Below are 24,068 nucleotides of genomic sequence, written 5' to 3'. Positions count from 1 at the left end.
TTCCATTCTTACAAAGAATCGAGTCTCAGCTATAAATATTGCATTAGGAATAATTAAAACAACTGTATATGAAATACATTTTTCAGAAAGAAGAGACTCAATGAGTCACTAGAAGTCCCTTTCCACTCAAATAAACATGCTTTACAAAACACATCATACTTCTTAACTATTTTAAGTTATTTTTAATCATATGGTGACTATTCAGCAGGATCACAAACAAGTGTGAGCCTTACATGTTCAAGGTGATCCTAAGGAAAACACAGTACTTTTAAAAGTGTATTCTTAATTAAAGTTAAGCAATGAATGCAGCTTTTTTTCTCTGCAAAATCTGAAATCCACTCCTATGCAGAAACACAAATATTTAGTATGAGAAGGAATGTTCTCCGTCATTCTCAAAGGCCACATTACAACACTGGAGAAAGGAACACTTTACATCAAATTGTTAAGCCATTAACAGAAAGCACCAAACTATCCTGGAACCTATCACACTTGGACAGTAGTAACGCCATGATCAGTAGATCTGAAATTGTCTAATGAGAGGTGGGTAGGGGACCCTGAACAATTTTATTTTTTTAATATCATATAATGTTGTAAACAGTTTTATAATTCAGTGAGAAAAAACCCCAAACATTAAAAAATTGGTGAATAGCTGTTAGGCCTGACAAGACCAAAACAGAAAACAAAATATTTTAAGTCAAAGCAGTTACTTATTAGAAAAAAAAGGAATCAAACCAAATTAAATTATATATTTCTCATTTTCAGTATCTTAGATAAAAGCTGAATGCCAGCCCAGACGGAGACTTGTGTCAACTCGTGCTTTAATCAGTACAGCAAAAAGAACTGAGTAAACTAAGCATAACACAGGCTACAATTAGCCCTCCAACTAGGTAATCATCAATGTTCACTGTTCTATTTTTGCCTGATAATAACTAACTGTGTTTGCTCATTTCCTAACGCATTTGCTTCTTGCATCACAAGCGGTCTTTGGTCATCTCATGGCCTCGTGCAGGTGCATGTCTGCTTCATTCTCCTCCAATAACGCACTGGCATAGCCTACCTTTCACAGATGTGTCCAAACAAAGCAGCCTGAACACAGCTCCCAGAGAAGGTCAGAGCACAGAGGGAGGATAACAAGACCACTAATTCAGTTGTAGGCTTAAACAGAAAGCTCTCATAGCAAGGACATCCAGAAAGGATTACTGATTCTTTTAAGAAGTTGTGTAGGTAATTCAGGACCCATAAAAGCTAAAAACTAAGGGGTTTTATTCTAAATTCAGTGAAAAAAATCAGCAAGAAATTCAGAGGTCTGTCTTGTTGAGTAGGGCTCCAGGATAATTGTGATTTTTTTTACCCCATCTCACAATGATAATTTTCATTCAGTGCCATACCAGCTATTTCCTTGCTATAACATATTTCAGCTGGCTGTTTATTTCTTTATACTCATTTTGTAGACAGACATCACAGCTGGCAAAATCTCTGACAGCATTTTTAAAAGGCTCCCCATTTTTTAAAATTTTTTTCCACTGTTTTTCAACCACATAAACAGAATTCTAATTACATCTGCATTTCTGCCTCTCACTCTTAAAGCCTTTCAGTTGTAGATTAGCAATTACTGAAGATGCTGCTCTGATTAGACTCCTAAAGCGGGTTGACTCAGGATAAGTGATTACACAGTGTTAATCACATCATGTCTGAGAGCACACATTGGTTGTTCCAAGGCAACAGTAAAATTACAGTCCACAAATGAAACATGAACATGTTTCTGCTGCTCTTGTATTGAACATTATATGACAGAGGAAAACCAATAATCAAAATAGCTTTATTGGCAATATAGTATTTTCAGACTAATGTAAAATGATTCATTTGTTTTTCTGAAGATACTGAAATGTTTTCAGATATAATCACTTATTTTCATACATGGCCTGAGCTATCATAGTATATTTTATATAATTTAACAAAATTTATTTTTTATTACTTATGTCATAGTACGTAAAAGGCCACAACTTATTGTGAAAACTATGGTTGCTCTTTATGAAAAAAAAAGTTACATCTCAGTCAACGAATGTCAAATAAAACAAAATACTTTTGCTATATTCTGGTACACAGTGAATAGGGATACTTGGCATAATTTACAGTTGCAAATTCCAATTGTACATTCTCAGCCATTGCTGAGCATTCACAGTATAGGTTTGGTCTGGACCATGACCATTTGAGTTTCACTTACATTACCTCTTTAAACTGATGGATATATGTCGGTATATGGATTTGTATATGTTTACATGCATACACCGGGACATAAAATAACTATGATGAGTATTTGTTTACGCTTCTTACATAATACAAAGCATAGGACTTCCCTCAGTATTCACTGCTACTAGGCCAACCACATGGTAGCTTTCCTCACTCAATTATATAAAATAATGAACAAGAAAAGGAATATATTAATAAATGAGCTTTATAATTAATTCTCTATTTGTTTTCCCTTATCCTCTATTAAAACTTAGGAGTCTGAGGAAAGATTTTCTTTCTTATTCATTTCCTAGAGAGCTGACTTTAATATTATCATAATATTACTCCACCTAGACAGCAGTTCTGCAGAGGCAGCAGGACTCCCAGGGAAGCACTGTTTGATGAAGCTCTGAGATGAAAAAACTTGAAACTGAGTAAGAGAAACGTTTTGTGTTTTTTTCAGAGCTAAGTGCTGTGAATTTCAAAGCATCAGTAGTGTATTCAGAAATCTTTCCACTGGGGAAGATTAGTTCACTTTTTAAAACTCTAAAATGAAAAAGTGTATTCTCTCTTCCATTAGGGCAGCCTGACTAACCTTATTTTTATACCTATTGCTTCACGTATTCCCATACTTGTTCCATTACATCCCTCAATAGCATTCTAAGTAAAATCAGATGTTCATCTGGGACATACACACACATATATACATATACATACATATATATATAATCACAAACTTCAATAACAGTTTCAGACTAGACTACTGTATTAATGCTAGACCAGTGTACGAATGAAATGGAGAGAGCACTCTGCCTTGCCATAAGTGGGTGTCTGCTTCAGCGTGAGCTCCAGATGCCACCGACTCAGTTCACAAGGGTGTGAGATTGGCCAACAGTTCATGTATATCCACATTTTATGGACAGTTAAATTTTAGTGTATGAATATGAAGCTAACTCCCACCTCTTCTCTCAATCTTTTGTTTTACAAGGACACCACAGGAAATTACAGTGCATTACTCCAACATAACAAGATCTTTTAGTCCTATTTATCAGATATTAACCCAACCAAATCTTATAATATAATTGCCTTTAATGTATCTGTTCCTTCTCTGCTGTTGTTGCAGAGGATGCTTTGCTCCAATTAATTTCTAAGAGGCTTGATTTCTGTGGTTCTCTCAACTTCAGAACCTCTGTTTCCCCAGTGCTTCAAAAAAGTCATTGAAAGCTTGCTCTCTTTTTAACTACCTTCTTTCCTCTATCCATTTTATTTAGCATCACGCTAAATGTCCAGTTTATCAGCTATAATCATGGGAAAAAATTATTCCAGAAGGACATACTGAAGAGGAATATCTAATGAGAAGAAAATCCCTTCCAACATATTACCTTTTTATTATTGCTTATGTGTGATTCTGAGCTTTTCTCAGTTTCCTTTTTGACAGCTTCCTGAAGATCAGAGGCTTGCTGCATATATGTTAATGCTGCCAATATCTCATCTTCTAGCAATTTTACATCTTCATAGGAAATTGGCCATCCCAAATTCTCCAAAGCTTCCAGCAAAGCTTCTTTATGCTGCATATATTGGACTGGCCCATCCTCTTTAAATCTTAAAAAAAAATTATTAAAAAATAATTAATAATCACAAGTAGGAAAATTTTAATTATGTCAGTAATCACAAAGCATAAAGGCAAAATAAAGCGTAAGATTCATCCAATATATCTTTTGTCATTCACAAATTCTTGTGTTTCATCCAGATACTGTTGTGTCAAGTCAGACAATCATCTGGCTTAACCATATCTCATACAAAGACATCTACAGAGCAGTTCAAGTGTCTGAGCATAGATGCCTGGTGACATTTTAGATGTCCTAGAATATGTGAGGCATCAACAAAGAACTTGTAGACATAACTAAGAAATCATTAAAACCCCTGGACTTCTGGAACAGCAGGTAGAATAAAATGGCAAGTTATCTAAACAACCTAAAATGGCACCTGACAGCTATTAAGTCCTGATTTGCCACATGAGTCTGGACTGATCACATAAAAAGAGACAATCCTCTCCTATTTATTCCTCTGCCAGTCCTGCACTGCTCAAACCAGGGGTTTGCTTCCATCCATGGTTCAGATTATGCCAATGTCCACAGGACTAAATAGCCAGTTTGAAGCCACACACTGAATGCACTTACAAACCAAAAAGTGAAATAGATACAGCCATCTTGTTGACTAAAAAACCCAAAGAAGCTGAACTTTCCAAAATCCAGAACAGGTAGAACTCTTTACATCTTCAGTTGGAAGTAACATAATTCTTTTTAGTCCTTTTAGCTTTTTTCTGGCTCTTCTCTACAGCTTTGCCAACATGTAAAAAAAAAATAGTGAAGCCTAGAACTAGGGAGAGTATTGAAGTGTCTGCCTTACCAACTCATGGAACCATAGTCATGTCTACCACGTTGCCATAATCTTTGTCACTGCTTCTCACTCTATTTCCCTAGGAACTGTTTTGTATTGAAATTAACCTGATGAGTATAATTACTTACCTAGATTTTTGCCCTATTACCTGAATCCATTATTAATTCATAACAAATGTTAAGCTAATATCTCCTGAGTTGGATTCTTAAACATTTTGAACACAAGCGCAGTATTACCACTGCTCTAACGAATTTGAATTTCCCTAGTATCTGAGGTAGCATTTTAATACGCACTAGCAAACCAGAAGGCTCCTCAACCAATAATTTCAGGACTCCTGTAACCAAGTTACTAGACTTTGTTTATTGCTCTCTTTTCAGATTGCTAATTTTGAAAGTATGTTGTCAGCCTTCTGTAACACATGAACCTGCTCCTTCAAATTGTAAACTTAGAAGAGAAATAGATCAAGTATTTCAATATCTATGCACCAATATTAATGATTTAATATGCCCCTCTAGAAACAGACAGTACAATTGCTAAGTCTTTTCTTTTTTTTAATTACATGCACAATTGGCCTCATGATACCAATAATGAGATATTTTGGATGACACCTTGTCAAATCTGTATACTGTACAACTCACTGTTTATCAACAGACATCTATTTCCTTCTTTTTTTCCCCAATTATATGCTGTTCTTTTGTTTAGCAGTCTCGATTTCATCTCTGCACCACAATGGGGTTTTAGTTCTCCTTATTAATGATAGAACTCTGGGGTTTTTTACTCATGAGCTTAAGTCTTCTTATAAGCATTCTAGTTTTCATTTGTGTAGGAATATTTTGTGTAGAAATATTTCAGGCCCATTCAGTTTTCATTAATTGATCTTCACTTTATTCTCTGATGCAAACAGATGCTAACTTCACTGATGTCAGTCCTGTCTATACAGTTACTAGTTTTCTAAATCAATATACAGAAACAGGCTAGTTAGAGTAGTACAAGCTCCTAGTGTGATATATAGTTCCAGCTCATGCTGTTAAGGTACTTATTACACTTTTACAAACAAGCCACTGAAGTGCATTTTACAGGATGAAAGAAGATTTACTTTGATGCCAAAGGCAACAACATGCTGCCCTCTCAAGGCCCTGCCACTTCACGCTAAGAACAGATCAGCAGCATTCAAATGGAAGTCAAGTTCTTTTCCTTTAAAAATAATCAGTATTGCAAAAGGAGGTCCAGAATTTAGTCTTACTGCATATCACATATACATTTTTGAAAGCAAAGTATAGTTATGAAACATTTGAAAGTTAAACCAGTTGGTTATAAAAATAGTGACAAAAAACTATCAAATATTTATGACCAGCCTTTCAGAGGTACATTAGAAAACCAAAAATAATAGCTTACTTGTCTCTTTCCTCCTGAGATAGTGCTCTCCAAACAACTAGGTTCAGGCGCCTATTAAAGAAAGCAAAGCAGTTTTTGAGGGAATGCAGTTCCTTGTGCAGCTGATCATCTCAAAACTAACAAATAAACACAGTTTCTTAGGATATCTGCACTGATTTGTATTCCAACAGCAGTGCATCATCAAATTGTATCTTTATCATTCAGCTATGAAATTATCAACTGCAAAAGAAGATGGGAAAACAGCATCTTCCATCAAGTAGCAGCATGACTATTTCAGGGTCATAGAAGGTTTAATGGCAATCACTGCTGCTTCCTGACAGGATTTTCTATGGATAGTTCTCCTCAGCATCAGCAAGCTAAATCAAATAACAAAACTGATTAAATGCCAGTTAAGCTGCACAGTTTTTCCAATTAAACAGTTTCAGAAAACATAGCCTGAATGTAGTAATGCTAATTTTTTTTTTTTTCTGCTAAGATTACCCCTCTGTTGTGGGGTAATTAGAAACTCAGGTTTCTAATTCATTAAACTCTGGCTATGAAGAAAAGCTACTAACAGGAAAACAGAAGTGATTATCCCAAAGCAATGCAGTTCTGAGATCCTTTAAACGCACCACCAAACTTTCTGCTTTTGCTTTCCAGACATAAATTACAAACTCTTCTTAGATCACCTAGCTTATGACTTTCTCCACAAACATCTCAAACAAATAAGCCACCATTCAATTACTTCATTTCATACTACAGAAATAAACCTCTACAGTGATGCTAATTGCTATAATAATAAACATTTTCAAAATTTCCTTTGGAAATACAAGAACAAATTCATTGCTAGGAAAAATTCAGGTTGTAGCCATTAGAATATTAGCAGTCTTGTGAGACTTACTGGTGTATGTATGAAGAAAAGCACATTAACAACAGATTTTGAGCATTAATTTTTTGATGATTCTTTTGATCTACTAGAACCCAAATCCCATCATTTTTAGAATGTAAATTATTTAGTTCTTTCACAATCTGCAGTCTCAGAATGCTCCACTGACTATTTCATCCTTCTAGATGTGCATACTCATAACTAACTCATTTGTAAAAGCTTCTGGCTCTACAAGACCATACACATTATGAAGCTTCCAGTGTTTTGCTCCTTCAATACTGTATATTCTCTTCTTTGGAGTACAAAAATTCTGCCCTTACCACTTTTCTCCCTTTAAACTTGATGCTAAGGTTGATCTACATATGGGGAAGATATTGTTACGCTCGCTTCTGTCCTTGAAACCTGCATACCCCGATGTATTTTTCATCTATACATGTCAGAATAAATTTGTGACCAACAACTATTTACAAAGCTGAACTGCAGCTTTTGCAACTTCAATTGCTAGAAAAGTACTATGGCATTTAGAGCAAAATAATTTTGACTAGGTTGCTGTTTTACATGTAGAGAGAAACCAGAGATCTCTTTTTTACATTGTCAATTATAAGGCTCTTCAGACAGATCTTTCTTCTAGGCATCTTTTTCACAGAAGTAGGAACTCAGTCCTACTATTGTAAAGACACTGACTCATTGACCTCTGTGAGTAAACATAAGTAAACAGTACTCCTAATCATCAAAATTTTAGGAAGACTGTGAAAATGCTGTCAGTAGAAGATCACCAGAATTCAATCAGAAAACATTTTTATTTCCCTGAAAATCAAAGTCAATAAATGCAAAATATTTAATGGTATGGCACAGCAATGAAAAATTTGATTTTTTTATCAGAAGTCACCATTACAAATACACCCATTGAACCTTCTATCAAAATGAGTAACAAATCAATTTCTATCAATTCTTCATCACCCTGAAAATAACAGTATTGTCTCAGTGACGGAACACACAAAATCAATAGACTTTTACTCCCTGAACTCCATTAATATTAGATATATCGAGCAGCATTTGCAAATCATACTTCTTGATTTTTATCACAAAAGATGTATGTAGGACAACAGGGATTAAAAACTGAGCTATTAAATGCTTTAAAAAGAACCGATATGATCATAGAGCTACAGAGGAAAAAAATCCCCAAACCTAAAGTGGAATTAATCAAAAAACAAAGAGTAAGCCCTTGTCATATAAAATGATTACATCTGTAAATGTTACAGAATACAGCCTAAAAAAGTATTTATTAAAATAATACTAGTCAAAGCTCTCATATGATTACTGAATTACTCTAAAGTCAAATAATTGCATTGTTTAAAAAAAATGCATTAAGTCAGAGCATGGAAGGAAATGGCTTAGAGATCCTACATCCTTGTCCTGTTTACTTCTGCTGTGCTTTTCCCAGCATTGAATTAACAAGCACAACACATATGTCCCTCGAAAAAATCCCAACCAAATTTAAATTGTCAGTATCTTATTGGTGCCTCAGTTATATTCTTGCATCCATAGTTACATGACATACCTGGCAGCAAAAAGCAGGTCCCTAATTTAAATACCAGTCTATGGATTGAGGAACTTAATTTTAAGTTAAAAAGTCTGCCTAACACTGTATGAGAGATTTCTCCACAGGGATGACTGCTTTCAGATTTATTCTTGGCAAGTAAAGGAATTTTGCTTTTGTCACTGAACAAACATGACCTGGGCAACATGTTCAACGTGTTATTTATTATCTCCTTGCCTCTCATCTGCTGGTTTTTCATTCTGCTTTTTACTGCAAACATGATAAATTTCTGGTGAGTAGACTTGCCTTTTGTAGGATTTAATTGCTTGTTCCAGCTTCTCTTTATAGGCAACAAGATTCACTGCCTGAGGATTAATTAGTGCGATCCCCTTCTTGTCATTGCTAACATGGGCCAACGGTAATATCTATTATACAATAAAAGAAAAACATTTTATTTATCATAAAAATTTTCCTCCACCAGATTGACTGAATGCTGAAGGTCAGAATAGCCAGAAGGAACACTGGAATGCTGCAGAAAGAAAAATCTGAGCACACCAAGCAAATGTCAGTATTAAGATGCAGTTTCCAGACAGTTCTTCTAAAATGTCTAAGTTACAAACTAAGATTCCTAACTATTAGCTATTTCTAACTAAATCAGTACTGTCAAACAACTCACTCTAATAATGGAAGGCTAGGTCAGAAGGAAACAAACATGCCTAGAGCAATTCCATATTGTATTGCCTTAAAACAACACTCTCTTATACCTATTAGCATTTCTAGCATACAGGTGTGAGAGTACATATTTAAGTGTATTTTATGTTCTTATTCTGGAGCACCTTATTTTATAAGGAGTTAGTGTATTACAGCTATGGAGAGACATTTTTCTCCATCACACTGTTCACCAAAGAGAGAACAAGGTAGATATTGCTCACCGAAACTAGTCTTAATTAACCACAATAAGGCTTAGGAACCTAATAAGATTGATCAGAATCAGGAATTTCAATACTTTCCAAATCTCGCAATATAGCATCTACATAAGTCAACTTCATTATAAAATAGGAAGTTATACATTTGCAAGTAGATCTTCCAAAGCCAAAGTAAAGGGTAGAATAGAATGACAGAGAGAAGGAAAGATGCTTTCCAAACTGTCAGTCCAAAATCCCCCCACCTTTCAGCCTGTTAAATTACTCAGCAGTTTGTGTAAGAAAAGCTATTTTATGTATCAATGTCCTGGTGCTGAATATAAACAGAAAAAAATCCAAGGAAGAATTGGAGAAGATGGAGAGTGATACTCTTCCTCTTCACTGCATATGGTTGAGCGTGAATCTTCCCCAAGTGCCTGTCTGAAATCAGGATATAGATGAGAAAAACATTTATGAGGTTCAATTTAAGTTAAACTAACTTTGACTTAATTAATTTAAGTTAAACTAAGACCACTATTGGGGGAATAAGACAAATAATCAGCAATTAGAGCAATAAAAGGACTTATTTAATTGAGAACATTTTTCAGTGATGTTTTATTTGTGTTTGAATCATCACAGCCTAGGTGGATTCCAAATTACTGCAATATAAACCATTTTTCCAGGAGCAGTGGTGTGACCTTATATCCCCCTCTCTTTCTGAGGACATCTTCTCTCTGATTAATAAATCTGTGTCAAATCAGTGCCAGACCACATAAAGGCTTCTAATATTAATCTTAAGATCATTTAAAAATGAAAAATAATGGGAATATGTCGGTGAAGTATCTTGCCAGAGACAGATGGGGTCAATCTCTGCCCAGAATTCTGAGCAGTGAAACCTGGATACTCGTAATTTCCAGATGAAGTTTGAAAGCTGAAAGGCAAGGAACTGATTACTCCTCTTCAAGTTCCCTACTGCCAAGATTGTTGTCTAAAATGTTACTCAAACCAAGTCAGAGTAACTCCAAGTGCAAGTAGCACAATTTACAATGTGAATATTTAATACAGTTTATAAAACACTGTGAATAAAATATGAGGGGCAGACAAGCATAAATACATTATTATACTATTGAAGGCTAAAACCAGAATAGAATGTGTTCTTAGCAAATAGTAAACTTGAAATATTATGCACACTTTGAGAACAATGGAAACTGCTCACAAAGTCATGGTAAATTTGACAGATTCAACTGAAAAAAATCATAGGGAAACTTTTTTAGTTCCAAAATGTTTCATCATTTTCTAAATATTTTAACTTTCATACCAGAAGAATTTACTTGTTTCAAAATGGCTTTTACTTCAACCCCAAAATTTCGACATTTTAGAGACAAAACCAAAGCACAATAACCCTATAAAATCTTCCTTATTTTTGACAAAAGAAATATGTTTTTGTTGGTTGATCCTGAACCGGATTCTTTTGAGCAAAACATTGAGTCAAAACTCCAAAACCGTATTTATGATGCCACAACCTGCAATATATACTCACATGATTCTATACGCAAGGTTTCTTCCAGAATTACCATACCATAATTTAGAGAAGCTCCCAAGCCATTATTTTTTTTCTGAATAGGACTCTAGCTGGGTAGTTTAATAAATTAAACTCTTTGAAATAACTCAGGTGAAACTGACAGGTCGCACAGGACTGAAAACAACAGCTCAGCCTCTTGTTAATGAATAGTTGTCATGGAAACTTTTTGCTTGCTGCATCTCCAAGGTGAGAAAACTGTTCATAGTTACTCCATTATAACTGCTAGCAAAGGCAGAAAATAAAAATTATACTGTGCCCTGAAAAGCAAACAAGGATGTCTGCATTCCACACCAAGAAAATTAACATCTTAGAGGGAAGAATGAAGAAATATCTGTATATTTATTATCTTCAAAGAAATCTTCTGAAGTACTGGAATGATAAAAATCCTTAAAGTCTCCTAGTCAAGCTCCATATCTAGTCTCAGTACCTATTTTCTGTTTCCCTCAATTTGCTGGCATGAAGCTTTGCCCGACAAACTGAGTGTCTGAATATAACTAATGGAGATTAGCAGGTATGAAAAAATTACAAAAATTATTATTTTTTCTTTACACATAAAGAAAGCCCCAGAATTACTTTTTGGACTCTGTACAGTACCAGTTTATTCTAATGCTGATCTTAAACTCAGTCCTGAAGTAGACTACCAGAAGCTTTTATGACTTGCCATTAAAAAGGGCCTGTACGCAGCAATTGCTGAATCTTAGTTTTGACTATTTTCAAAGACCACTGTTTTACAGACTGGGATGTTTTTGCTGGTAGCAATTCACATGCAGCTCAGGGTGGTCTGTAAAGGATTCAAAGGACTCTTCATTGAGAAACGTGGAAGAAGAAGGAGATGGGAAAATAAGTGACTGGAAATCATAGGAGTTATGTGAAATTCACAATGTCTTTGTCCTACATGTCATGTATAGTAGATTGTTTTGTACAGTTTTTTAATCACTGGGTGTTTGAGCTATTTTTTAAAAATGGCTATTTTACATCTGAAATGTTAAAACATATATTTTAAAATGTTTTCATATAAAAAGATCGTTTAGTTACATAAAAAAAAATTCACACTTCAAAAAAAATCCTTATAGATCTTGGTTTTGACTTGGCTTTACTAAAACAGAGGAACTGGTTTTTATTCCACAGTCTGCATGCTATAGCAAAAATTCCAGTTCCTATATTTAAAAAACAAGCATGAAAACTTTAAAATGTACAATTGTGTACTTTGTTATAAATCCCTTGTTCATTCCTTATTATTTAAAAAGATGTTCAGCTTTTTCTTTGAGTATTGTTTAAAGAAAACGTTTTTATTAATTAAAATGAGCTGCAGCATTTCATAGCACTTTCATAGGATGTATCACACAAGAAGAATTAGAGCAACTTGCCACAAAATGGATTTCCTTTAAGTGGATTGGCAATTAGAGCTTTATGATATACTATTCACCATAAATGATATAAGCTTCATGATATACAATCCACAACCTCACAACTGTCTACACCTATGAGAACTAAATTTTAATTACTGAATTCCAATACTTTTCAAAAGGTCTTAGTGGTCACAGGTACACCTTGAGAATCCAGAAGCCCACCAACTGTGCACCTGCACCATTTACCAAATGACTTTATGAACTTCAAACTCATACTCCGGTAAATTAATACATATTAGGAGAGGCTGTGGTGCTCAAGAAATGGCCAAACACCTGATGGCTGCAGACTGCCATCAACTGGTAACTGTGAAAGAGCTTAAGGGTAAAGCATGCAAGAAGTACTGCCCTTAACTATCAGTTTTATCTTCTTCCTAATGCATGAATGAAAGTATAGATATGCATTATACATTTAGTGACATGAACTATCTACAATGAACACCAGAGAAGGCTATTATGACATTTATAGAAATCAATTTTAGAAATCCTTTTGAAAACACTACTAAGTTTTACTTTTGCTTTGAAACAGTGTTAAGAGTTTTACCTCATCAAATACTTTAGAAACTACATGCTTGTCCAGAACTGGGATGTATTTGGTACCATGAGGGACAGCTGTAGGAGCTAAGGCATCCATGATGGTGAGTCGCCTAGCAACCAAGCCATGGGTCTTTAACCAAAGAGCTGAAGAGATATCTAGAGAGCTAGAAAAGAGAGATTGTAAGATGTAGTATAATCAGAAATACATTTGAAAGGTCTGAAATGACTGAAGAAAAATAGAAACTCTGATTTTTGTGTTGTATTTATATGTGCCCACACATACCTTTTAGATGCCTTTTTCACATTCTGCATTTTCAGATCTAAGAGAAAACAATTCCATTTCATTATCTTAGAGGTTTTGTGCACACTAAAGTATACATATATAAGCTGATATATAATAGTGCCATTTTTTTATTTGAGCCTACTAGCAGCACCACAAAGACTACACAATAATGGCTATTTCAGTTGCTAAATTAATCAATGAGAATTAGGTTTCCTTTGTTTCTTGGTGCTTGATGAATAGTAACGGTGTTACAATATACCTCATGAGCCCTAATTAATCAATGAGGAAATTTATAAAATAGGTGGAAAAATTTTTTTAAACATAAGTTAGTTAGTTAGTTAGTTTGTTTTTTACCCAAAACCAAAAATTAACCAGCTTATTTCCCAAGTCAAGATGTGATACCAAGTACTACCACTAATAAGATGGCCAGGAATGGCTAATTTAAGGTATACCACTATGAAAATCTGTCTAAAAGATATATACAAAACTAAACATAACATGATGAAATGTAAAAAAGTCAAACATCTTTGAGCGTCGTTATGTGAGGTTTTAGAATGACTTAGTGAATCTATCATAAAGTTCAGAGTTGCATGAATTATTGAAAGAAATTAAAACTATCTGGATGTATATGTAAGCCCCCTTGAAAGCACTATTGTCTCTACATATGTGTCTGTCCCAGAGAAAATGGGTTTTGCAAGTCTAAGCACATTAATGAGGGCAACCTCTTCTTACATTGGTACCACAGAATTAGAATCACCACTCTCATCTTTTAACCACAAACTACTGTTCCACAAGAATAGTGTATTACTGTACCACAGGTACAACAAGATTGTCAAGACCTATTTCTTATGTTGATAAGAAGCAACTGTGATATCCTTTCATATAAGGCACAGCTGTATCACAACTGCTGCATACTGTGAACACAACTAAGCTGTTGTGAACTGCATAGTTTGGGCACTGGCAGGAGTCTGAGAACACTGTTACAATACCATTCTGCACATCCAACTCTCTGCATCTCTGTTGAGTTTCAGTCCTTTGTGCTGCAGATCTGCACAGTTTTGCCTCAGATAAGGTGCTTACAGCATGAGAAAAGTTATCCTCTGCCCCACTCAGAGCTTCCTATTCTGCCAACTTGCCTTTCAAAATAGTTGTACATTTCACACTCTTCCTGACAGAAAAACTCTTTTCCTCTGGAGATGTTCTTTCCTCTGGGCTTTCTTCCCTAGATTTCACACCATGGCTCAGGATTCGCAGCAGGCTGCTCTTTGTTTGCTCTGTAGGTGTTGAAAGGGAAAGGAAGAGCTAAAGGAGCTAACTTACTGCTCAAATACATGCCTGGGATTTTAGAGTTCCTCCTTGGTATTCCATCCCAATTTTAAAGGGACTGCCTACACAAGACCTCAAACACAACATTGTTTGTACTTTGTACTTTCCTCAAGGATGAAGGTTTCTTTTACTTCAGCTGGGTAAACTTGGTTTCAGACTACAAGGATACAGAGGACATACAAAGGATACTTTCAAGAGAAATACAGTGTTATGGATGTAGTAAGGGGAAATATGAGTGTAAGTAATGCTGTAACTAGTGAAACATAGATCAGCTCTTCATTCTTGCCAGATATGTACTTACTTAGAATAAAAAGAGATAAGGTTTTAACATCTACTGTTAAAAAAACATTTACATTGCTTTCAAAACATTTTGTTAAAGTGTTTAATTTTTTATTGCAGGGCCTGTGATGAAGGACAAATGAGCAGACATTTGTTTGATTGTTTTGGCCAGATGAATAAGATGGCTGAAAAGTAAAAATGAAGATAAGTTAGTTAGATTTTCAAAAGGATGATTATTTATATCATCAAATACTTCACTTGTTCCTACAAAAGGGATGCTCTTTGCTATTTGCAACAGGATCTTTTCAAGTTAGTGAATAAATTCTGTTAACAACCACAGTTCATTTGAGTCTTACCTGCATATAATGATTTCTTTCTTCGGGCTGGACTGTCAGCAGTCGTTTGCCAGGTTTGCTCATGTGATGTCAGTGCTGCCTCTTCTGAAGCACAGAACAGCCTACTGCTAAGAGAAGTTCTCAGCTCTTCGGCATGTCTGGATACAGTATGTATTTGCTTGGGGTTAGCGCTTTTAAGTCTCAAAAAGAAATTACTTCAAGGATATAACAATGGTATAAGAAATGCTAAGCTGAAGTTTTCTGGTAGTTTAAATACTGTTTTCAGATGCTTCGAACAGTGCAAAATATTTACTCTGTTACACTAATCTGTATTTCAAAGGGGAGTTCAAAGGAGGTTAAAATATTCTTCATTTTTAAAATTATTTAAAAGTCCTTTCTTAGTTTATTTAAAAGATGTTTATCACTTTTAAGGTAACACCCTCATATCGTTTTAACAAGGACAGAATATTCTGTAATAGCTACTTTGAATCCCAGGGGTAAAAGTGAACCTACCATCAGAAATGAAAATATCTGACACACACATTTATATACATATACGTAAAAGTGCCAGCATTAATAAAAAATAAAAATATGAAATTTCTGAAATAAACACTTAAAAATATTTTTGTGCTGGACATTCTACCTGCCCTTCCACAGCACTCTCTACTTTTAATTTATTTTACTTTATTTTTTATACCTTTACTTTAACTTACTGTTTTAATAGATTTCTGCCTTTAAAATCTGCTTTCTTTTAATTATAATTTTTTACTTTTTTACTATTACTTCACAGATAAATACACAAATATATATGTACATAATTTATGTTTCAATCAGCATATCTCAATGAGTGGCAATTTAGTCACGAAGTCCAAGGCAGCTCTACCTATATGACAATAATTTATCATTAATTCTCTAGATCAGAGGGAGCAACTCTACCATGTGTAGGAGATATAGAAAAATACTTTCCCCTTTATGCTTTAATTATTCCTAGTATCTTGAGACTAATGACATATTTGAGATAATTTTGTTTCAGGCATCATGGTATTGGTGCATTTGTCCAGATTTTTCTTTTCCATTACCTTAGCTGTTAAAAAAAAGAACCTCAAAACAACAAAGCAACAACCTTTTTTAAAAAGAGAATGTCAGAGGCTAAAAATGCAAGACAACAAAAACAAGAAATGTAACGGATAGCTCTTATATCTTATTAACAAAATAACAGTATGAGGACATACTTATTCTCCGGATAATTTTTTTCATTAAAAGAATCCATCATCAGACTTTTGACATGAAAGGTCTTTACTTTCTCTAGGTCTTTTTCTCCTTGATCAATTTCTCGTTTCAAAAGATGTATGTCTTTATTCTAACAAAAAGAAAATCAAATATTTTAGTGCAACTACACCTAAACAAGTTTCATTTCTGAACTAAAACTATGCAATTATATATGATAATAATTTTGAATGATGGCTTAGGACAGCTTCCAAATTACTTGTATACTCTTTCAGGTAGACTCTTGTGCTTAGCATTACAGCCTTTCAAATTATTCTTCCTTTCTAGGAAAAAGACAAGCATTCCCTAACTAGCCAGTTACCTCTTGAGCTATGAACAGCCATATTTCTGAACAATGTGCTGAGGTTAGTAGTTCCACTCACTTCCAGCAAGCAAGAGAATAAATAAGCAAATAAATTAAATACAATGCAAGTTATCTGTACATTTCTACTGGTGGCCTGTCGTTCTACAGATCACAGCTTATCACATTCTGTCCCTGGGAATGACAAAACATAACTCTTCAAGGGAACACTGGAACTGACTAAGAATCATTTGGACTAAAGGAGGAGGAAACAGGAAGGAAATTCCAGTGATGATCCCCTTACAACTCCCACAGGGCCAGAAGTGTGGAGATGTACAATACAGACTCTGATGTTCATCTTTCCAACATGAGCAGTGTCACATAGTCCACACCAGCAGAATCAAACTGGCCAGTACACTCTCTGATATTTTTCAAGAGCTGGATTATTTTCACATCTTCCTTCTAATTGGTGTTTGCAAAGTTAAAATTTCCTGCTACTGTCTTGTTCCTGGTTGTTCTCATTGTTCCACCACAACCATTTCTAAAATTTGTGGAATCAATTAAGTGTTAACTTTAATTAAAAATACGTTTCAAATGGATGATTCTGTTAGTCTATTCAGAAATTTTCTACTGGGGATTGTTAGACTGAGCTGCTTAGTCACACTTGATAGATGACTGCTATTCTAGTCATTTTACTCATTATGGATCTCTCCCCAGTGGCTACTGTAGAGCAAACTTTCAACAAAATTCACAAAATCATTTATCATCATTCAAATTCAGCTCTGCATTCTCTCATTTTTTAGCAGGATACAAACCACAGTTTCACTTTAAACAGTAACTTATTTCTGAGACATCAGAGACCACATGTGTTTCTTCCAGAGCTGAATTTGGTCTGCATGTATTTTTAGGTTTTGGGTTTCAGGCGGGGGGCTAGGGGAGGGGGAATGTGCTTCCAACAGTAACATTACAGCTGTACTTTGCATGACATTTGGGCTTTTTTGTAGCAGTCTAATAAAATTTAACAAGCAAAAAATGTCATACTTATTGCTTTCACATCACTTTGAAGCTGATTGCGATTAACCCCCTTTTTTGTTAATAATCTATTGTAATATGAAATCACAATAACGCAAGTCATGTGGTTTCTTCAACAGCATGAAGAAGCAAATGTATTTGTTTGCAGATACTCACAAGAATAAACTCTGAAGTATTAGGATCAGTCAAATAAATGTTGTAATAATGAAACCGTCCCTCTGTTTTAGTAGATAGTTCATATAAAAATTTATTAGCTTCTATATCATCACAGTTGAATGATACAGTATGGATGGGAATTTTACAATGAAGATGGACTTCAGCAAAAATTATTTGGGAGGGCTGAAAATTGAAAAAAAGACATATCAAAAATGCGGCTTCTAGAAACGTGTTTATCAAAACATGGCCAGTTTGTAAGAATTTAATCAGTCACACTGTTGCTTAGAGACAGCTATAGATCAGTTAAAAGTATCCACCTTATATGGATAGCCATTTCATAATTACATAAAATGAGCTAATTTAAAAAGATTTTGAAACACTGATAATGCATTAAGGTACAGGATGTAAACTGTAATATAATCAGTACTCTTTGTTTCTGAAGTCTTAAAAGAAATTAATAAAGTATAGGAAATTAAACTACTACTTTGGTATTTACTATCTCTGGATGTATATAAAAATATTTTTGGAAGTATATGAGTGTAGATATTTTTAATAAACAAAATTAGTTCACAGAAAAGTTGATTCAATACCAGGAAACAAAACAGAGGCTGAAAAAATAGGAAAGCTAGTTTCCGCCTCATGTAAAGAAATAAAAATTAGGTGAAAAAGTAGATCTACCATATCTGAAAACACTGAAGGATCTGGTGGAAAAAAATTATTCACTCAGTTCTGTAAATTCTGATAACCCTTCAATTGTTCAAAATATTCAAAAACTCTAACAAATGAAGCAATATTTGCAGTATAATTGTTTGTTGCACTTTAACAGTTAAAAGCAATCTTGCCATTTACCTTTTTTAATCTAAAAAAAGTAAAGCATAAATCATAAAAGGCATTAGCAACCAGGCAAAAAGAAATTAGGTATTCATTAATGTTGAACTTATTAAAATATTAAAAATAAGAATATGAATAAGGGTATATTAAGCCAAATTATTTTTTGGTACAACATAAATATATGCTTCTAGATAGAAAAACTGAAATAATGCAAATAAACATTCAAGAGACTGCACAAGACTCAGCACTGCAGTTATGATATTCATCTCCTACTTCTGACTTCTGACACCACTTTTCTGCATTTTCTGTTTCCTCATTTCAGAAATACCTGGTCAGGTCTCCCATCAGTCAAGAGATAAATAGCCTGAGTGTCAGTATCAGCCAGAGCAATCTGGAGAGCTTTGAGTGTATTTGTGGAACTTCCAACCTAGGAAACCAAGAAGAAAAAGACAAAGAAACAGCTATAAATGCTAACAGTTCTTTGCCTCTGTTCTTAAATTCATCATGACACTGTAGTGATTCATGGGATAATACAGAACCAAAATGACTAATAAAATGGTGAAAACATTTCTGTCATGTAGCTAGGAAAATCAAAGCAAGTGTCAACGTAGCATAAATTGGTACCAGATTGGTATTCAGTGCTTATGCAAACACACATAAGCAAAATGCTGTCAGCAGCAATCTGAGCTGTACAATCAAAAGCAATCACTAAAAGACTATAAACAGATAGAAAGATGTAAAATAGAAGACACTTCTTTTAATTTCTCCCACTGCTGCTCCTGCATGCCAACTCATCACTCTCCCTTGAAATACATATTTTACTTCACCAAATAGTTCAAAAGCTCCCACAAAGGAGTTGCATAAGTTTATTTCTCAAAAACTGGTAAAGGACTTCCTGGCTTTCCTAATATTTTTTCCAGACTCTCTCCTTGGCAAATCAATGCAAACATAATTTATATTTTAGCAGAAAAGTTATGTATAGCAACAAAACATTCCCAGTAACGTAATACTGTGCCCACTAAAATTAATTTTTGGAGTAATACTAGCATTTTTCCTATGTATGTCATTCACAAACTTTGTGATAGTGATTTTTTTTCTTTTCAGACTAAATGCAACTCTAAACTCACTGAAATGTGTCTTATGGCCTATAGGAACCTAAAACCTATAGTTTACATCTTCAAATGTCCACCTTTCAAATATTCAGTGTTCCAAACCTTTCAAATTAAAGGTACATGTAAAGTTTTACCAGTATGGAAAAGTGTTTCATCACGTCTTAGTCTTTTAACGGGGTCAAAGCGAAATCCCTGGAAACATTTGGACCTGTTTTATGGTTGTGTAACACCTGAATACTCCTCTGGAGGGCAGTAGGGATTGCAGTCGTGCAAGAAGAGACTTGACATCCATATATATAATGAAGTGCAGAAGACAAATATAAATCTCTAACATTGACCCATGCATGCAAAAATGTTAAGAGATACCATTATTTTTTCAGTCCTAAAATTGTGTTAAGACTTCTTCCAGTCCTTCCCACCATCAACCAGTTCTATTAGAAAGGGCAAAGTAAGTAAATCAGGTGAAATGAAATAGGAGGTACATTCTGAGAGTCATTCTGTATGGCTGCATAAAGCTGTGTGGGGGACAGGCAGCAAGAGAGCTCATATACTTTATAATCCTATCTTCTAGTTCACAAGCAATCCTTATCAGTATCCACTCATAAGAAATAACTAGTCTGAGATATTTTCTTTGTGTTTAATTTATCTGATATCACTAATGTTTTAGTAAGCATTATAAAGTTTCAGACACATCACTCATTATTACGTGTAAATTGGCCATCCTGGCTCTTTTGATAATGGTACCTGGTTTTGAACTAATTTGAAACAAAACAACTTCTTTCACTTCTTTTCACATCATGGGAACATAGGGTGGATGCTGATGATGTGGGGGAAATAATTATGTACCTTATGGTGAAAGTTGTTCATTTTAGGTTTCTCAATTGCTGCTGTTACAAATGAACACTGTTTTTATCAGTGTTTAAACAACATTTACATAGTTCAACTATGTGACATTACCACCCCTAGAATTTTCAATGTTATCACATCTAAAGGATTTTTAAGGAACAGTTAGTTACTGTTTATAGCTCATCTTCCTTCTTCATAATCCAGGGACCAAAGTGTATAAAATGAGATCAAAGGAGCTACTCTGATTAATATTCCAGACCAATCCTCTGTTCATTTCAGCTTCACTGCAAAGCCAGCTTTCTCATCTCAGACTTACGCCTGCACTGCTTAAAAGAGGCTAAAAGGTCAGCAGCAGATGTCAGCCTTGAAAAAACTAGACTGCTCTTGTACCATTTCCTGTACCACTTCAGATATCTAGACCTGAATTTTGAATTAAATTTGTAATAAACAATTAACAATTTTATGAACAATGATGAACAAGGCTATTCCCAAATGCATATATAAGATGGTGTCAAATTATGACAGCTCAAAGTATTATTGCACTTGCATGAAGCTGTACAACATACATGACTTAATTTTCAAATTTTCAAGTCTCAAGGAAGGCAGTTTTAAGTATTTGCCAACTACTCAGTGAAGCCACACTAAAACTTTCTTCACTCTATGTGTTGGTCTGTTAGTATTTTCTGAGAATACTGTTATTTGTCTTGCTTTATAGTCTCAGAGGTATTATGTAGCTTCCCCAATTCCCTCATCCCCAGGAATTTTGTATTAAGTCTGAGGAAGAGCTGTCATAATGCTGAGGAGTTTTATTACAAAAACATGAGGGTTTTGTGTCAGAAGATATAATGGGGATACATCTGTAGCACTGGGCAACTGATTCTCAGTCCTTTGCTCATGTTGTCCACATTTGACACATTAAGTGGTCCTAAAGCTGATGACAGTTACAATCTGGGGGATGACTATGACTACAAGCATTTCTACTCTGTTTCAGGGAAAAGTGCTCAGATTTTGGCCGCTGTCAGAGAAAGAATATTGGGTAGAATATTGGTCTGAGTATGGTTGCTCTCATGTTTCCACCACAGCTAAAGTCAGCTGTCTATCTGTTCATCAACAGGGGCTAGAAATGCTTCTCCAGGTTGCTGACATGTTTCCCGTACCACCTCTGAGCTTTAAGTCCGCCAAGACAGCTCTCATAACCATGTAGCAGCCCTACAGCAAAAATGACAAATTTAGACACAAGAACTGAGCACTGACATGTTTCCTGCAGAAATCATATGGGCCAGTGTCTGCACTGTGGCTGCTAAACACAGAAGGCCGCATGTTGAATTATTAATATGATCTTATAAACAGGTCCACTGTTAAAGGGTTATTACACCTGACAGATGATATGTTGGACTCAGATCCTCTAAAGTCTATACATCATACATATTTTCAGTCAGTCCAAAATCACCCCAGCTGTACAGAAAATGAGGAAACAAATACAACTTTGTACAAGCACGCTTTGTGATAATTAGTTGCCATATTACCTCAAGCTGTTTTATCCAAAGCCAAGCATCTTGCAAATTTTCCTCATTAACTTCAGCAAGTTTCTCTTGCCATGCCACTGCTTGGGCACTAAATTTCACAAAGTTAAATCTCTTTTTGTGTCTCAACTGTTCCTGCAAGAGATAGCATCTGACTTTTACATACTGTTAAAAGAAAGAATACTTGTATACTGAAATAGAGTATTAGCAGTTGTTTTAATTATTATATAGTTGATTATATGGTTACAATAATATTCAGTTATGGTGTACAGAGAGATATACAGAGACAATTATTGCTTACAACTATTAAGGTTACTTGAACTTCCCAAAGTAAGTCTCCATATACTCATATTTCTCAAACTACTCGAACAGCAAATGTCTAGGAGGGCATGAAATAGAGAGATGAAACTGGGTAGAATCAGTGGTGTAAGAAAGAGATTATCACTGCTTACCAAAGGAAATTGAAATCAGAAAGAAAGATATAATTTAGAGAAAGAGAACAAGAATCAAATAAAGAGCACTGGCAAGGGGGAAGCAGGAAAAAAATAAGTTAAGAATTTGCTGACATTGTTTTTGGAGAAAAGTTGTAAGTCAGGGAATATTTGTGCAAGCTAAGTACAAACTTTCAGACCCTGGAACCTTTGCTTCTCATCACCATTTCTGTGCAGCTCCCTCTGAAACCTTCTGGCACAGTATCTAATAAATTTCCAGAGCTGATCTGCCTAGAGGACCACAAGATACTATGTCCTATGACTGCCCCTAGCTCAAAAACCTATCTGTCATAGTTTTAATATTTTTAGTCTAATGATTCTGTCAATGCCAGACTGATTGAATTTTTGTCAGTTACTTCTCTAAGTACTAAAGAAATTTAAGATTAATCACGTTTAAAGAGTACCCATTTCAAATTTTAATGTACACAAAGTTGACATCATTTTAGACTTCTAAAACTATGTGAGACAAATCCTGTCTTAGGTGTGTCTTCCCAGTACTCACAGCTTTTGAGGTGCTTCTGCACTTTGCAAGTCCCATTGCAAAGTTCTGAGTCACTGCAAGATTCAATCAAGCTCAAAACGTTCTACACCCTCTATTGTAAAAGTATGAAAGTGAATTTAGAACACACATTACAAATCACAACATGCCAATGGAAGTGGATGATAAATGAAAATGCCAAAAGGTATTTAACTGTACAGTTTTTCTCTCTGCGTGTTTTTTTTGTGTTTTGGTTGGGGTGTTTTTTTTAGAAGGAAGTTGGCTTGTGAGAAAGAACAACGTAAGACTTTTTATTTTTAACATTTTCTCTAGCTTTTTTCAAATACTTGTATAAATGAGGTAAAAATACAAGTTTTTAACAGAAAAATGAGCACATGAAGAAAAATATAAATACTTTCCTAAAGCTGCTATTTAAAAAAAATAAAAATAAATAAAAAGTGAAATAACAGCCATCCAGAAGAGATGAGCCTACTCTAAAATGCTGCTCAGCCTTCAGAATCATCTCTTTGTCCTACCTGTATGAGCTGAAATATTTTTTCCTTCACCAGTGGCAGCTTGTTGTTCATAGACTGGGATGTATCAATGAGAATATAGACATTATCTTCAAACACATTCCCAAAAAGCCCTCTGCTTCCTTGCTGAAGCCACTTAATCCTGGAGGAGGAACAAAAGTATCAAAACCTGTTCCATAAGATCTTTGGGGCTCTGTGTATCAGAATCTAACAGGTAGGATGTTTTTACCACTGCTATACTTATTCTCTTTCCCTGAGCACCTGTTAGGAGTCACTGTGAGAAGTGGTACTTTGCCCTTCATGAACCCATCCTATGTCATTACATAATAACACAAGACATTTTTATTTCATAATTTCAGTAGAAATCTGGAGACAGACAAAAAAAGACAAAACAATACAGCACCTCTAAAAGTCAATTAT

General features: G+C 34.8%; 1 protein-coding gene across 1 annotated transcript in view; it reads right to left on the bottom strand.

The window, feature by feature from the left end:
- VWA3B (von Willebrand factor A domain containing 3B) overlaps positions 1–24,068 on the bottom strand; it is a 67,626-nt gene that overhangs the window by 13,661 nt on the left and 29,897 nt on the right. The window contains 12 exon segments of the mRNA XM_027899128.1: positions 3,612–3,831; positions 6,025–6,075; positions 8,736–8,854; positions 12,864–13,020; positions 13,140–13,176; positions 14,276–14,413; positions 15,101–15,207; positions 16,312–16,439; positions 17,835–18,017; positions 18,994–19,092; positions 22,150–22,281; positions 23,652–23,790. Coding sequence (XP_027754929.1) covers positions 3,612–3,831; positions 6,025–6,075; positions 8,736–8,854; positions 12,864–13,020; positions 13,140–13,176; positions 14,276–14,413; positions 15,101–15,207; positions 16,312–16,439; positions 17,835–18,017; positions 18,994–19,092; positions 22,150–22,281; positions 23,652–23,790 — 1,510 coding nt within the window.

This window comes from Empidonax traillii, unplaced genomic scaffold (assembly GCF_003031625.1).
Source record: "Empidonax traillii isolate 1590-97213 ecotype Southwest subspecies unplaced genomic scaffold, ASM303162v1 scaffold645:size365152, whole genome shotgun sequence".
Lineage (NCBI taxonomy): Eukaryota > Metazoa > Chordata > Aves > Passeriformes > Tyrannidae > Empidonax > Empidonax traillii.
Note: the sequence above shows the minus strand (reverse complement) of the source record. Positions and strands in the feature narration are given on the sequence as shown.